Source organism: Crinia signifera, chromosome 11, assembly GCF_055691185.1.
Source record: "Crinia signifera chromosome 11, ASM5569118v1, whole genome shotgun sequence".
Classification (NCBI taxonomy): Eukaryota; Metazoa; Chordata; class Amphibia; order Anura; family Myobatrachidae; genus Crinia; species Crinia signifera.
Window position 1 is genome coordinate 38,826,590 of NC_139227.1, and position 15,039 is coordinate 38,841,628.

The window sequence follows — 15,039 nt, forward strand, 5'->3', positions numbered from 1 at the left end:
CATACAAGCAATGAGTGACTGGATCACTAACTGGACTGATACGTTAATTCGGGACTGAACGGCCCAATCAAGAATGTTCATGGTTAATTTACCAGCAAAAACATGCTAATTTGTCAAGTTTGCTGGCAATATAGGTGTCCGTCTGGCCGGCTTAAGCTAATGTCAATTCCATAGGCTAAAGTGTACGTGACTTAGCAATATAAATCTACAATAAGATCTCAAGATATGTTGTTGAACTTCTTGATTGTATTCTATTGTACATATGTTTATGGTTTATTTTTCCTTTTCTTTCTCCAGAAAGCCCAGTTAGTAGTCCACCACCGCCCACCACGGATCGGAGCAGCTCTAAGATGTTCATGCTGGACATGATGTACACCAAAAGACAGAACAGCTCTGACGTGGACACAGAAATCCACAATGTAAAGAATGCCGCTTCTAAAGACGCCGGGAAGCCGCCCAGGGATCGTAGAGCTCCAGCTGTCAGGACAGAACGCAATGACGATGAGTGCTCTCCAACAAAAGTCCCCATGGAGAACGGCATAGAGTCCCGGAAAGGAATGAGGGCTCAGTATAGCATTGATGCAGAAACCAACTCCAAGAATCTGGAGAAGACCCTCATGACTCCCTTCAAAAAACCTTCTGAAACGTTATGGGAGCAGGCAGCGCAGCAAACTCACATGGAGCTAAAAATTAAGGACTTGGACTTCACGGATTTGTGCGAGGAGGAGGACTTTGATGTTCTTGATTTTGAGGCCGCAGAACCTGTTATGACTTCCCGTCCACCCAGTTTAAATCACTCTTCTCCCCCGTCCATTTCTGGTTTGCCCTTCCCACCTCCTCCTCCCCCACCACCATTTGGCGGGTGTCCTGGATTTCCTTCAGCCCTTCCACCACCTCCCATCTGTCCTCCACTTCCCACTGGCAGGAGCCCCTTTCTCCCACCGGCACCCCCAGCTCCACCTAGCTTCAGCACGGTCTCACAGGACTCCTTAACCACAACGCTGAACAAGAAGAGGAAGACGGTGAAACTGTTCTGGAAGGAGGTGAAAGAGACAGACAGCACCAGCCGGGGGAGGTTTGGAAAGGGCACTTTATGGGAATCACTTGACAAGGTCCTTGTGGACACTGAAAAACTTGAACATCTTTTTGAATCCAAAGCCAAAGAACTGGTTACCGCCAAGGTGAATATTTGTCTTATTTCTTCAGCCCCAAAACAATGGCTAGGTCGTTATGGCGACATTGTTATTGAAATCCTTAGATCACCTTTTCCTCCAATTTAATTATTAGGCTGAACTATGTGACCTCATTACTGGATCTACAGAGCGGTCAAATCAGGGAGGGGGCTTATTAGACAAAATGCAGGATGTTTCGTTTGTCGGATAATCCTTGGTGACAGATTACTCCCAACTTTCTGCTTTTGTTGTTCACAGAAAGGGGCTGATGTGAAGAAGCAGGCACTGGTTGTGTTGGACCCCAAGAGAAGCAATGCTATCAACATTGGCCTTACAGTTCTCCCCACTGTGCACATTATTAAGACGGCCATCTTGAACTTTGATGAGTATGCGATCAGCAAAGAGGGGATAGAGGTAATTGAGTTGCTCGTTTTACAGCTCAGATGTATCTGGGGACCAGCTCAGGACTATTATTTATTTATTAACAGTTTCTTATATAGAGCAGCATATTCCGTTGCGCTTTACAAAAGGAGACCATGATACAACAAACAGGGTATTTACAGACAGTCAAAAGGTAGGAGGGCCCTGCTCTAGGTCATGATAGCATAAGCCAGTGTCTGTCCTGTTTCTCCACCAATGCGAATGTTCGCTTACGATCATGTGCTAATTATAGAGAGTGTAAAGAACATGATTCCCAGGAAACCACCACACTACAGTGGACAACCTCTGACCCATTGGAGATCTGTGTTTCTAGTATGTCTTCTATGAAGATTCTCTCCTTCCCGCTTCCTGCACAGTCTGACACCACGTTCCCTCTGGATGTGACTTGGAGGCTTATTTACTTACCATGTGGCTGCTGTTCATCTCTGGCTTTGACGGATAGATTTAAATCGGCAATAAAAAGAAATGCTAAGCAAACCTGACTAAGCTTTTATTTATGTTGCCGTGTTAAAGCCATCGGTCAAAGCCGCAGATAATCTGGGTGTCAGCAAGCAGCTGGTGAGTAATATCTACCCTCGTCATGGTACTGGAGCGTCAGCTCTGCAGGCGGTCCTAGGAGCGTGGAGATCGGGGTATTACACCATGTGGTACATACTATCACTAGTCCCAACCGTATCTTGGCAGGACATAGTGAACTAATAGGACCCCTATAGCAGGTCGGATCCTGGTGAAGCATCAGTAGTAGAAGGGGTGGAGGCGGAAGCCTTTGTGGAACGGGGTGATATGAATAACTGTCTGGCATCTGCATAGATTGGATCTCATTAATCTGAGCGACTGGCTGTAGATTTCCAATCACGTTAGCAGCCCTAATTGTGACCATAATACTGTCGGATCAAGCCTGCCTGTCACAGCTCTGTACATACACAATGCAGACAATGGGAATTTGCAGACCATTTGTGTAGAAGTGTAACATAGGCTATGCATTTGCAGTACTGCACACACCTGGCAATGCACCAGTCATAAGTGTCAGACATGTAGGCCTGCTGCTATGTATATGGGTGCGCTCGCTGTAGGGTCCTGTGCAGAGGACAAGTTACACTACAGTCAGTCACACCCTGCAGCCCCTCTATGCTTTATAACAAACTACCAAGTATAGAACAGGCCCAACGCCCACGTGCCAACAGTGGAGGTGTCTCGTGATTATTCTAGATGGCAGAGAATATATAAGGTACTGCTGGTCATTATGTTACATGGGATGAGGTAACCCCAGACACAACACTTCTCTATGCCCTAGAGAGCAGCTACCTCAGTGATTCCCTACACCAGTCACCTCAGAGGTGGAATCCTGTATGTCATATGCCTAATATACAGCATTGCAGCAATGGAAAGTTACTGTTACAGCATAAGCTGTCCTCTGACACTCTCCTCTCCCGTACTGCTTCTCCCCTCAGAAAATCCTCACCATGGTCCCCACAGAGGAGGAAAAGCAGAAGATCCAGGAGGCTCAGATTGCAAACCCAGATTTACCATTGGGGTCAGCGGAACAGTTTCTTCTCACCCTCTCCTCCATCAGCGGGCTGAAATCTCGCCTCCAGCTCTGGGCCTTTAAGTTGGACTATGAGACCATGGAGAAGGTACGGTCATCGATGCAAACTGTATTATGTCCTGTAATAATAAATATTAGGTTGTATTGGTGTGATGTCTGTGTCCTGGTTTTCTCATCTAAAACTGTAGCAAGGCATGCTGGGACATGTGGTTTCCCAACAGCTGGAGAGCCACAGGTTGGCTAGGCCTGTCCTACACAATGGCTGTAGTGCTGCCCCTGTGCCGATCACTGATCGAGCTTACAGCAGAGCGGTCTGTGAGGTTTATTAGATAACCATGGATACGATGTTCTGTTTCTAGGAAATAGTGGAGCCACTGTTTGACCTGAAGCAGGGGATGGAGCAGCTCTCCAAGAATAAGACGTTCAAAGTCATCCTGTCCTCCCTGCTGGCCGTCGGCAACTTTCTCAACGGATCAAATGTGAGTTGTGTTCCACGTCTGCCTGAGCCCCGGCTAGTTATCATGCACGTTGTTGTTATGACAACATGTGTAATCACAGTGTCATTTGATTATATTATTAAATATTCGCTAATAGTTCATCAGATGATCTGTGGCATTTATCATCCATTTTTTCTGCTGCGATATGGTGAAAAAGTTGGAATGATCTTTGCTTTTTTTGCAATCCATGAGGTAGTGACAGGTGTTGGTGTTGCTATCCCACCAAGTGGGAGGTACAGTTTACATACAGGTGGGGGAGGGGCACCATCTCCTGTACTTGTTGTGGGGTGGTATATGTACAGGTGGTTTGGCGGTTTTGATTAAGGTGGGGGAGGGGTGCTCTCTCCTGTACAGGGGGCAGTGTAGGTTATGTAAAGGTGAGAAAGGGGCAATCTCTCCTGTACAGGTGATTTGTTTAAATAAAGGTGAGGGAAAGGTGCTCTCTCTTGTACAGGGGGCAGTGCAGTTTACGTAAAGGTGGAGGGGGGCACTTTCCCTCTACAGCTGGTGCGGCGGTTTAGATAATGGTGGAGGAGGGGCGCTGTTGTCTATACAGATGGCGCTTGGTTTATATAAAGGTGGGGGAGGTGTGCTCTCTCCTGTACAGGGGGCAGTGTAGGTTATGTAAAGGTGAGAACGGGGCAATCTCTCCTGTACAGGAGGTATAAATAAAGGTGAGGGAGGGGTGCGCTCTCCTGTACAGGGGGCAGTGCTGTTTTTGTAAAGGTGGAGAAGTGGCACTTTTCCTCTACAGGTGGTGCGGCGGTTTAGATAATGGTGGAGGAGGGGCGTTCTCATCTATACAGGTGGTGCTTGGTTTAGATAAAGGTGGGGGAGGGCCTGCTTTCCTGTTCTGGTGGCTGCACTGCTTACATAAAGTTCGGGTAGTTGATGTCAATGTGGAGAAGTTTCGCTCTCTCCTGTACATGTGGTGTGACAGTTTTGATAAAGGTGGGTGAGGGTCCTGTTTACATAAAGATATATTTATGTCCTTTCATGTGATCCTGGGAGTCACCTGACCATAATACATGACTTTTATATTAAAAATGTGCAATATAAATGTGTGTTCCATAATCAGCCGATGATGGCAATGACACAGGTAATAATTTGTGTTACTTGGCAGATAAGCAGACTGATTTGCGCTGGTCTTTCTCCATGTATCTAGGCCAAGGGGTTTGATCTTAGTTACCTGGAGAAGGTTTCAGAGGTGAAGGATACCGTACACAGACAGACACTACTACATCATATGTGTAACATCGTTATAGAGAAGTTCCCCGACACCACAGACCTGTACTCTGAGATCGCTGCCATCACTCGCTCCTCCAAAGTAAGTGCCCTCTTTCCTGTATCATCTTCCTGTACTGGTCATTGTGATAGGATCATGGGTACAAGTCACCTCTGCCTCCTTCCCACATGGATTACTGTACTCATCTCTGAGTTCTGCAGTCTGGAGAATCACCACTAGGTGGCAGTCTATACAGATTGGTTTCCCTTCATATAGCTCTAAACCACCTTTGCTATGATTATAATAGACCTGCTGTGTGCTGTTGGTCTAGAGCAGGGGTAGCCAAACCGGTCCTCGAGATCTACCAACGGTCCACGTTATCAAAATCGCCTAGCTTAGAGCACAGGTGTAGTCATAAAGCAAAGTATAAGAACTAATGTTCATTCTAACACCCTGCATCTTTAAAAACCCTTGCAGTTCCTCCTCCCTGCCTGGGGTGTCTCACTCTGCTGTAATGACTGACGTCTGTCTTCTATATGTGCAATACTCTGCAATGCCCTGGTATTTGGGGGTAATGCTTTATGTGCGATTACCAGGTGGACTTCGATGACTTGGCGGACAGCCTGGTACAGCTGGAGAGAAGGTGCCGGGAATCCTGGGACAGCCTGAAAGTAATCGCCAAGCACGAGACCAAGCCCGGCCTGAAGAACAAAATGACAGACTTCCTGAAGAGCTGCACAGACAAAATCGTCATCCTGAAAATCGTCCACCGGAGAATCCTCAACAGGTCAGTCTGGAAATTCCCCTACAAATGATATCCGAGCATCTCCCGGATACAGACCAACACATTAATCTCCTGGGCTTACGGGTCAGAGAATAACGCTTTCAAGAGGAATCTGCGAACTAGTGTTTTCCAACTCCAATATTCAGGTATCACTAACAGTACATGTTTTCTAGAACTCCTCGTGTAATTACAAGTGCAATAATGAGCACTACACGTGCGTCTTCAAAGATGGGCTCCAACAGGGAGACGTGGAAAACATGGACTTTTAGGGTTACCTTAGGACTGGAGCTGGAAAACACTGCAGTCATCATGATCTCATGTAGTTTCTAAACATGAAAAAAGGTGCTGTTGCCCATAGCATCATTTATCTATTGCATCCTAGCAAATTACAAATTATAGACAGAATCTAATTGGTTGCTATGGGCAATGTCACTTTTTTTTTTTTTTTAAGAAGTTTTAGTAAATGTACCCACAAGTCCCCCTGCAATAAGCACCAAGCGTGGCGAATTGGGCAGAGAGCGGGTGATATAACACACCGATACATCATGGGTGCATTATTACAGGCCAGGGGCAATTCTACCACATGACACCCAACTTATACAGACTTCTGCAGCAATCTGTGACATGATGTGCGGGAATCCCCATGTCTGCTGAGCTGGCCGATTGGGCTCCAGTATAATCACCAGTTACCGGCGGAGATCAAGGTGTAAAGGCCCATACACACTGGGAAATTTCAGCTCAAAATCCCCCAGTGTGCATCTGCCTGAGATGAGCGCTGATGCGCGCTCCCGCATCATCGCCGAAATCCGGTTTTACCAGCCGAGTGAACCACTTTCCATAGTCTTGTGAAGAGATTCGGGCGCCGGGAGTGGGGCGAGGTGGCGTTAAGGTGCTCACTATGCAGCAGATGTACTCTGCCTAGCGAGCCAAGCTGAATCAGGCTCAATATGTATAGAAGTGTATGTCCGAGCAAACAACTAAATGACATCTCCCACTTCCTATATTACTTGTAAGACGCATCTCCCAAAATCTGTCCTTCGCTCTTCAGTGTCTCCATCTGTTGCATAAAAATACTATACAGTATATGGATGAGATGGCCCCAGATACTCTGTCTGATGATTATACGGCGTATGACGTCTGTATATTCCTGTAAATGCAGTGATGACAGTTTATCAGACATAGGTCTTTAGTGGATACAACTTCCATCATAACATGCTTGTGTCCTAAGCAAAACCTCTTATGTAAATGATATGACGGTAAATGGCGGAAATTAGTTGTGAATTCTGGAATGGAACACAGGCTTATACAGACAGCATGGTTATACAAATACGTTATTAGTAATTCCTATGAGATTTTCAGTGGTCGCCTTTGTTACTTACATACATACAGACTTCCTAAGTAATTAGCACCATCAACAACAGATGAGATGATTGTTTTGACCTGTGACCGCCAACGTCGGTTTACGGAGCAGTACATTAACCCCTCTGTCCTATTGGCAGGTTCCGGTCCTTCCTGCTGTACGTGGGGTACTCGTATTCCGCTGCCCGGGACATGAAGATAACCCGATTCTGCCGGATAATCAGCGAGTTTGCTCTGGAGTACAGAACGGCGCGCGAGCGCGTCCTACAGCAGAAACAGAAGCGAGCGGCTTACAGAGAGCGCAACAAGACGCGGGGGAGGATGATCACAGAGGTAATCCACCGCCGGAAACGTTAAGGTCCAAATTCCAAATAAAACGGATTTCAGGAGAGTCCGCATCTGCTGTACAAAAAAATTGCAACGTATCTAATGTCGACAGAATGTTCACCTATTGTTTTTTGACTATTTAAGCCCTTAAGGGCCCCATACATCAGCAATTAATTGTGACAATTTTCAGATATGGAGATGATTGCCACAATTAATTTTAGATGTGTGGGCTCCTCCTTTTGGCATGTTTAATAATCTGGTATTATCTGCAGATCTTTTTTATATGTGTGGGCATTCCCAATTCGTTTTCTTCATCTATTTACATTATGAACAGCTGAAATGACAATCGATTGGGGCAATTTCCAGATATAAAGATGCAATCTTTAGATGGAAAAATCTGCCGATCACTGAAAAAATCTGTAATGTGTGGGCAAAGTCGGATAGATCTGAAAATCCATTTATCTGGCCAAAATATCCCAATATCTGAAAATCCATAAATTGTGATTGCTGATGTATGGGGCCCATTACCCTTATTATAGTAGTGAATTGTAAGAGCTTGGTGAGGTGGGTTCCTCTGTTCCCAATCACTGACTACTGCTTCTTATGTTTACAGTCCGCAAAGTTCTCAAGTGCTGCCGGAACTACGGAGAACAACATAACCATGACCAGCACCAGGCTACAGTCGCAGTCCTCTGCCGACGGCCACGAGAATATGACAAACGTATTAATCGCTAGCGCAGAGCCGAACACCCGCAGGAGCCGCGGAGTCAGAAGTAAGATTTTATATCACTCCAGTCCTGGGGTGGGATGCTCTAACATCCGCGCCCCCTGTCCGCCGCACATCGCCGGCTACCGCAGACCTAATTATGGCATATGCTCTAACATATGTGATAAATATGGCAAAGGACAGCTCTTGCATTAAGAGCTGTCCTTTGCGATCTTGCTGGCGATGTACTACGGGTACCGGCGGCTCCCCCTCCCTCCATTACCCAGGGCTGCTGCGTGCATGTGGCTCCTCCTCCCTCCTCGGAAGAGGATACAGTGGAGGGAGGAGGAGGTCACAGGTCCGGGCAGCACTGTGCTGCCTGGACACAGGGGAGGGGGGGGTCAGCGTGGTGCGGCGTGGGTGTGTTAAGAAGTTCATAGGCTTCTATGGGGGTATCGCCAGCTTTTGCTGGCAATACCCCCTGCAGCAAAAACCCGCCGTGCTGGTTTTGCTGCATATCAAAATGCGGTAAAACCCCCGATGGGTGGTGATACCCTATAGAAGCCTATGGGCTTCTATAGCATCAGCGAAGGACGTGATATAAGCCTTCCTCCCCCTAGTAAAGCAGCCGGACGTCTTTCCGGCTGCAGGGGGGAGGAGGAGGTGACGGGGACAGCCTGCTTAGCTGTCCCCGGCATGAGGGGAGAAGGAGGTGCCCAGGAAGTGATGGAGACCCCCTGCACACCACAAAACAGGTATCGAGGGGGCCTCCGTCATCGCATCGCGATGCCAGACGTATATGTTAGCACCTATACGCTGGCATCACAGTGGCCGGGCGGTGATTTATATTAATACATCCCGCCCACAGTGTTATTGGGGTGCAATGGAGTTAATGAACGAACACACTTCCTATCTAACACAAAACTCTTTATTTAGGTTTAGGTCGTACCAGTCCCCCAGACCTCTCTGGCAACAAGGAGGAGCCTGGCATGTCCCCTGTAGATGCATCAGATGAGATCATGGACAGGCTGGTGCAATCAGTCACTCAGAACCCTAACCAGAGGGTGATGGCACCAAAAGAACGCAAGAGATCAAGAGCAAACAGGAAGTCCTGTGAGTATTACCCCCGTGCATCCAGCGCTTACCGGCCACCTCTTTCTGCAGACACCAAGCCCAGATTTAAAGCGGATTAGGGATCATTTCGGGAGGTAGAAATGTCCTCTTACCCACTGCCAAACTTTAGTTATGAGTTGCATGGTTTCCTGGCTTATTCTAGAAGAATCTGAATCTCATCACATCTCATCACATCACAGGGTCACTGGAATCTCATCAAATTAGATACGTCTATGCAGCAATGACAAGTGCCGAATTGTAACCATAATACAGTATGTTAAGCATCTACTGGATCTTGGGTTGCTGGTTATGCTGTCCCAGAGCAGTTAGCGTTAAATTACTACAGTCTGAGGGGATGTGCACAACAGGGTGGGGGAAACAGTGACTTACAGGTGAATACAATAGAGGACAAGTGCAGGGCACAGAACCACAGCTGCATCAGCGGAGGACAAGCGCAGGGCACATAACCACAGCCGCATCAGCGGAGGACAAGCGCAGGGCACATAGCCGCATCAGCGGGGGACAAGCGCATGGCACATAACCACAGCCGCATCAGCGCAGGGCACATAACCACAAGCGCAGGGCACATAACCACAAGCGCAGGGCACATAACCACAAGCGCAGGGCACATAACCACAAGCGCAGACTTTAGGGTGGCAGAACCACAGGATTTGGTGCCAGCGCAGATGGTGTAAGTAAGAGAAGGAAAATAACATAAGGGAGAAGGGTCTTGATCGTGAGAGCTTACAGTTTTTGTTAGTTTAGTGGCCTCTGAGTGTTCTCCTCTCCGTATACAGCGTAGAAGGAATATCCCTCATCCATATCTCTCCTCATTATACCCTATGTATGTACGGTGTTATTTCCCAGTTTCTGACTACTTGCCTGTTGGCAGTCTCCGTCCCTGTCCTATTATATTAGATCTATTTATATAAAGTAAGTGATGGTTATTCCGGGAGAACGGCACGTGTTAGACTGGGTATTGTATTTCTTTTACAGTGAGAAGAACCTTGAAGAGCGGTTTGAGCGATGACCTGGTGCAGGCGCTGGGACTGTCCAAATCTGCAGAGGTGGCAGTGTGATCCACTCCAGCATACACAGACTGCTTACGTATTAGTCCGCTGCCCCCTGTGGTGGGATCCGGGATGTCAGCCCTTCCGAGACTGATAGGGTTACAATGGAATTTTGCACGGTACCACTGGACAATGCAATCGGGTAAACCAGCGAAAGGGTTTCCATGCCTCGTCTGCATCACTCGCCTGTCTTCCTCTCACTCTCCAGCGTCAGTCCTGGGCTCCCGGCCAAGTCTCTCCCTGTGAAGAAACTACTAAATGAAGGCTCTATCCGTCCATCTTCACAGAGAACTGCTCCCATGGATGTGACGCAAAGCAGGGAATGGACTCTCAGGACCACTGGACATCAACTCCCCAAAGAGGGGGGTTTATCGGTCCTCCAATAGACCCGGTCTCCGTTTACATATGTGCCCCTAAAGTTTCGGGTGGGTACAGGTTCAGGAAAAACTGGCTGAGAACAGAACGTGTTTTCCACCTCTGCCCATATTCCTCCCCATCAGCGCCTGTGCTCAGGATATCCCATAGGACAAGTTACACCAGAATAGGGATATAATTAAAGCATTCTGAAGCGGTGGACGCCTTCGCCACTATCAAGCATTACCCGTTACACTGTGTGCACCATGGGAAGTTAGAATTGGTTTTGTTCTCTAGTGCTGAAGGTCAGGGTGACTGTTCACCAGATTCTCTTCTTCCACAATGTTCTGTCTTAGAAGCAACGCAGATCCCAGGGTCCCGAAGGGAGCTGTTCCCCCTTAATGCCGTGATTTTATTTATTTATTCATTCAGTGGATGGAAGTGGCTGTGGGATTTTGATCAATTCTGTTATATAATCCCAACAGTAACATATGACAGAATGACAGGGGTAGAAGAATGCTATTAATTTTGTTACAGATCAGGTTCCGGGACTCCACCCCCCTTTTCTCTATTCTGTGGTTTAAGCACTCCAAGGGTTAACCACAGATCAATGGTATAGAATGTGTGCTGAACGCTGCCGCCTAGTGGTCTATAACCTTTATTGCACTACCATACTCAAACAACATTAGATGGCCACTAGCTCTGTTACAACAGGTAGAAACAGGCACAGAGATTGCTGCGTTTCCCCACAGACGTATACAGGTTAATTCTCATGATTGAGAGATTGCTTTATACTTGCACAATGCCCTATAAATACAGCTCTGCAGCATACAGGCAATTCTAGCATCTGCGCTGGCTAAGTCCCTGTTCCCAATCAGAACATGAAATAATAGATGTGTCCGGGGTGTAAGTGTTCTCAGCTGTCAGGCCAGGCACAGGAAGTCAAGGCATTGCCTGTTTTCAGAGTTTAATGAGTCTTACTGTCATTATTTGGGCGGAACACTCACATGGTCATAAGACGAGACCAGTCTCCGCTCCTCCCGCCGGTAACACTACACAATTTTCTCACTGGGACTCGATGAATCAGCTCTGCTGATGAAAGCTACTTCCCCAGCCTTATATATATATTTTGCTGTGCCACTGTACCCTAGACCACTGCCACCAGCTCTCCGACAGCTTTAGTGGGAGATGCTGGTGTGTAAATGGTATAACCACTAACTTGTGTATCGCACAGTCTTGTGAAGCCATGGTTCTGTGTATAGTGAATGTAAGAAAGCTGCTGTTTACAGTGCAACAAAAGCACATGTGTTGGGACAGTTTGTGACCACGGACTGAGAACTGTACAGATGATCTCTGCATGGCAAATCAGGGGTGGCCTAACCGGTCGTCAAGAGCTACCAACAGTCCATTTTCCAATCCACCTGTGGGTCTGAAGAATGTGTATGTTAGGAATAAATGCAGCACCTTTAAAAATGTGACGTTCGTAATGTCTACCCAGGTGGCCTGGGAAATGTGACAGCACCTGTTTTCAAGCTAGGTGGTCTGGGAAATGAGACAGTTAGTAATGACTACACTTGTGCACCGGCTAGGTGGTCTGGGAACGTGACTGTAATAACTACACCTGTGCATCAGCTAGGTGGTCTGGGAACGTGACTGTAATGACTACACCTGTGCATCTGCTAGGTGGTCTGGGAACATGACTAATGACTACACCTGTGCATTGGCTGGGTGGTCTGGGAAATGTGACTGTTAGTAATGACTACATCTGTGCACCAGATAGGGGGTCTGAGAAACATGAGTAAGTAAGGACTACACCTGTTTGACAGGTAGGTGGTCTGGAAAAATGTGAGTTAGTAATGACAGCACCTGTGCTCCAGCTAGGTGGTCTAAAAGAAAAATGAGATTTGGTGGTAGATCTTGAGGACTGGTTTGATCAGTCCTGCTTTAAATACTATTAATATCTGATTTACCAATGTTATAGTAAATGCTGGTAAACTCCTGGTAGCCAGATAACCCCAGTATTTCATACAGGTCTCATTGGCCAATATGCTGGCACTATATATAACTGTCTCACCACTCAGTCACTGCCTAGCGATGAATAACTGGGTAATAAACTAAGGCCACTGACGTGTTTCTTCAACAGAATCTTCTTTATCAATGCCAGCGAGATGTAATCCTAGTGCTTTCCCATGCTCACAGCCAATTAGAATAAAGTGCACGACACATCTGACCCAGTCATCGTAATGAAGACTGGAGAAAGTTGAACATTACATGCAGGCAACTCTGCCAGCGAATCATAACTCTTCTATAAAAAGCTGCGGATATGGCCGATCCCTAAGTTCTGCATGAGCTGCGGCAAGAAAATCCGTCCTGGGTATCAGAGGGGTCACCATGGCATGCCCCAGACCCGCACTCTTCTCACTACCCAGTGTATTAATTCCATAGGCCACAGATCGATAAAGTATCAATGTAGTGTTCTTCGTCCGTCTGCAATGTCCACCTCTATATATTAATGATGCCGTTGTCTGATTATGGCAGAAATACTGGCATTGTAATAGGTTGTGGCAAAACATCTGCCTGCCATTTACAATGCATCACCATTGTGCTCTGGAAAATGTTACAATTGGTGGACCCTCCCTGTGCATCTGCTGGATTACCTGGAACATGTGCTCTGGAAACAGTGATAGTTATTGGCAGCTGCCCCCTAAGCAAGGATTTAAAAAAAAATTGAGTCCTAAGGGGGTGAAAAGGTAAAATGTTCCGCCCCGCAATCCGGTGTCCGGGAGAATACGGATGCATCAGCTTGCTTCTATTTATTTGTAAGGGCTTTAGCAGCGAGGAGAAAGTTTAGTGCCTTCACCAGTATATACACCGACCGGCCCCCTCTGTGGTCTTTTTAGCATAGTTTTTGTAATGAAGAATTTGGCTTTGCTGCTGACGGACTGATAGCTGGTCACGTCCGACGTATGTATATCTCTTCACGCGTGGACATTCGGGACATGTTTAGGGCTATGTGTGGAGACTTCGTGCCATTCGGACTGAGTGAAACGCGAGTTCAGAGCAGTATTATGGAGGAATTGTACCACTTTCCTGTAAATTCACTAAAGACGTGTAGAGAATGTATGTTCCTGTAAAGCATTACGTTTGTTTCTTCAATAAAATTATTTAAATGGTTTTTTTAATATATATTTTGGGTCATAATAAGGCCAGTCTGTTCAAATGAATCCCCTAACAATGTTACAAGTTTCATTTTATGCACCATTTAAAGACCCCTTTCCCGCATTTATAAAAGCAAAAGTTCAGCTGCCAATGATGATGGCTTTTTACAAGCTCCGCCTACTTTAGTGTAAGTGCCAACACCTTTCGCGGTCTGAGGGGAAAAAAATAACAGCATATTTGTGGGTTATGTTCGATCTGAACTGTGACCTATACCACTACCATCACCACCTCTACCGGAACGGGTGGATCCAAGTGGAGTGGAGGGTCCGCCATAAATAATGAGAATCCCTGTGCAGGCGCTCGAGTCCCTTTAATACGTTATCTTGCATGGCTTTATCCAGAACCCTGAGATATGGCTGTAATAAAGCTTCGCCCAGCACGTGGGGCATGTGATCTGTATATAAACCAATGCACAGAATTCCTAAAGTCAAATGATCGCGGTTATCACTGGACCTCAGACCCTTTATCAGGAGTTTCGGAGACATCCTATCTTCTATCAGCGTTGTGTGGAATGAGTGTCAGTCTATTTGTTACTTGTTATCTCTCCACATAAGAATAATCCAACCCGTCCCTTGGCAAGGTAACAAAGTAATAAACCAGGTGACGTTCATTACCGCGTGACATATAGGAAGAGGCGGCAGCGCAATTCATCATAGGGTGTCTATACGCAGATATGTGTCCGATTATAGAAACTGGCAGAGGAAGCGAACCCAAAGAAATCCACTAATGAGCTTCTGGGGGTACACGACATGATCTATAAAGTGACGACACGTGTGGGAACAGCGATCATTTACCTAGTACACATCAGCCTGTAGTGACACGATGACGTAGGTCGGCAACTAGGTAAACTATCGCTGTGAGCTACAAGAACACGGTCACTAGGTCGACGCATTGTTTCAACCACTGAAGGTCGACTGGGTTAGAAGGTCAACACGAGCAATTAGGTTGATAGTCAAAGGTCGACATGAGTTTTTTTTTTTTTTGCCGACATGTTCCGACAGGCGGTATTTCATGCCCTACCATCCACTACGGTGTGGTGGGGGGGAATATAATAGTGGGCCGAGCGCAGTGTGCCCGAAGCAGGGTGAGCGCAGCGAGCCATGTGAGGGGACGCGACCCAATGTGATAGTGTCCATATGGACATTCAGGACAAAAAAAATCCCTGAAAAACCTTATGTCGACCATTTGACTGTCAACTTTACCATCGGTGACCTAATGCTTGTGTC

The 15,039-nt window shown here is 46.7% G+C and overlaps 1 protein-coding gene across 4 annotated transcripts in view; it reads left to right on the plus strand.

Annotated features, from left to right (window-relative positions):
- The window catches only part of FHOD1 (formin homology 2 domain containing 1), a 97,339-nt gene extending 83,559 nt beyond the window's left edge, over positions 1-13,780 (plus strand). For all 4 annotated transcript variants that reach the window (XM_083164342.1, XM_083164340.1, XM_083164341.1 and 1 more), the window contains 10 exons: positions 298-1,181; positions 1,431-1,586; positions 3,065-3,247; positions 3,519-3,638; positions 4,822-4,983; positions 5,478-5,668; positions 7,165-7,357; positions 7,965-8,124; positions 8,994-9,170; positions 10,167-13,780. In XM_083164342.1, coding sequence (XP_083020468.1) covers positions 298-1,181; positions 1,431-1,586; positions 3,065-3,247; positions 3,519-3,638; positions 4,822-4,983; positions 5,478-5,668; positions 7,165-7,357; positions 7,965-8,124; positions 8,994-9,170; positions 10,167-10,249 — 2,309 coding nt within the window. In that variant the 3' untranslated portion in view covers positions 10,250-13,780. The remainder of the gene's footprint in view (positions 1-297; positions 1,182-1,430; positions 1,587-3,064; positions 3,248-3,518; positions 3,639-4,821; positions 4,984-5,477; positions 5,669-7,164; positions 7,358-7,964; positions 8,125-8,993; positions 9,171-10,166) is intronic.
- Positions 13,781-15,039: the final 1,259 nt, after the last annotated feature.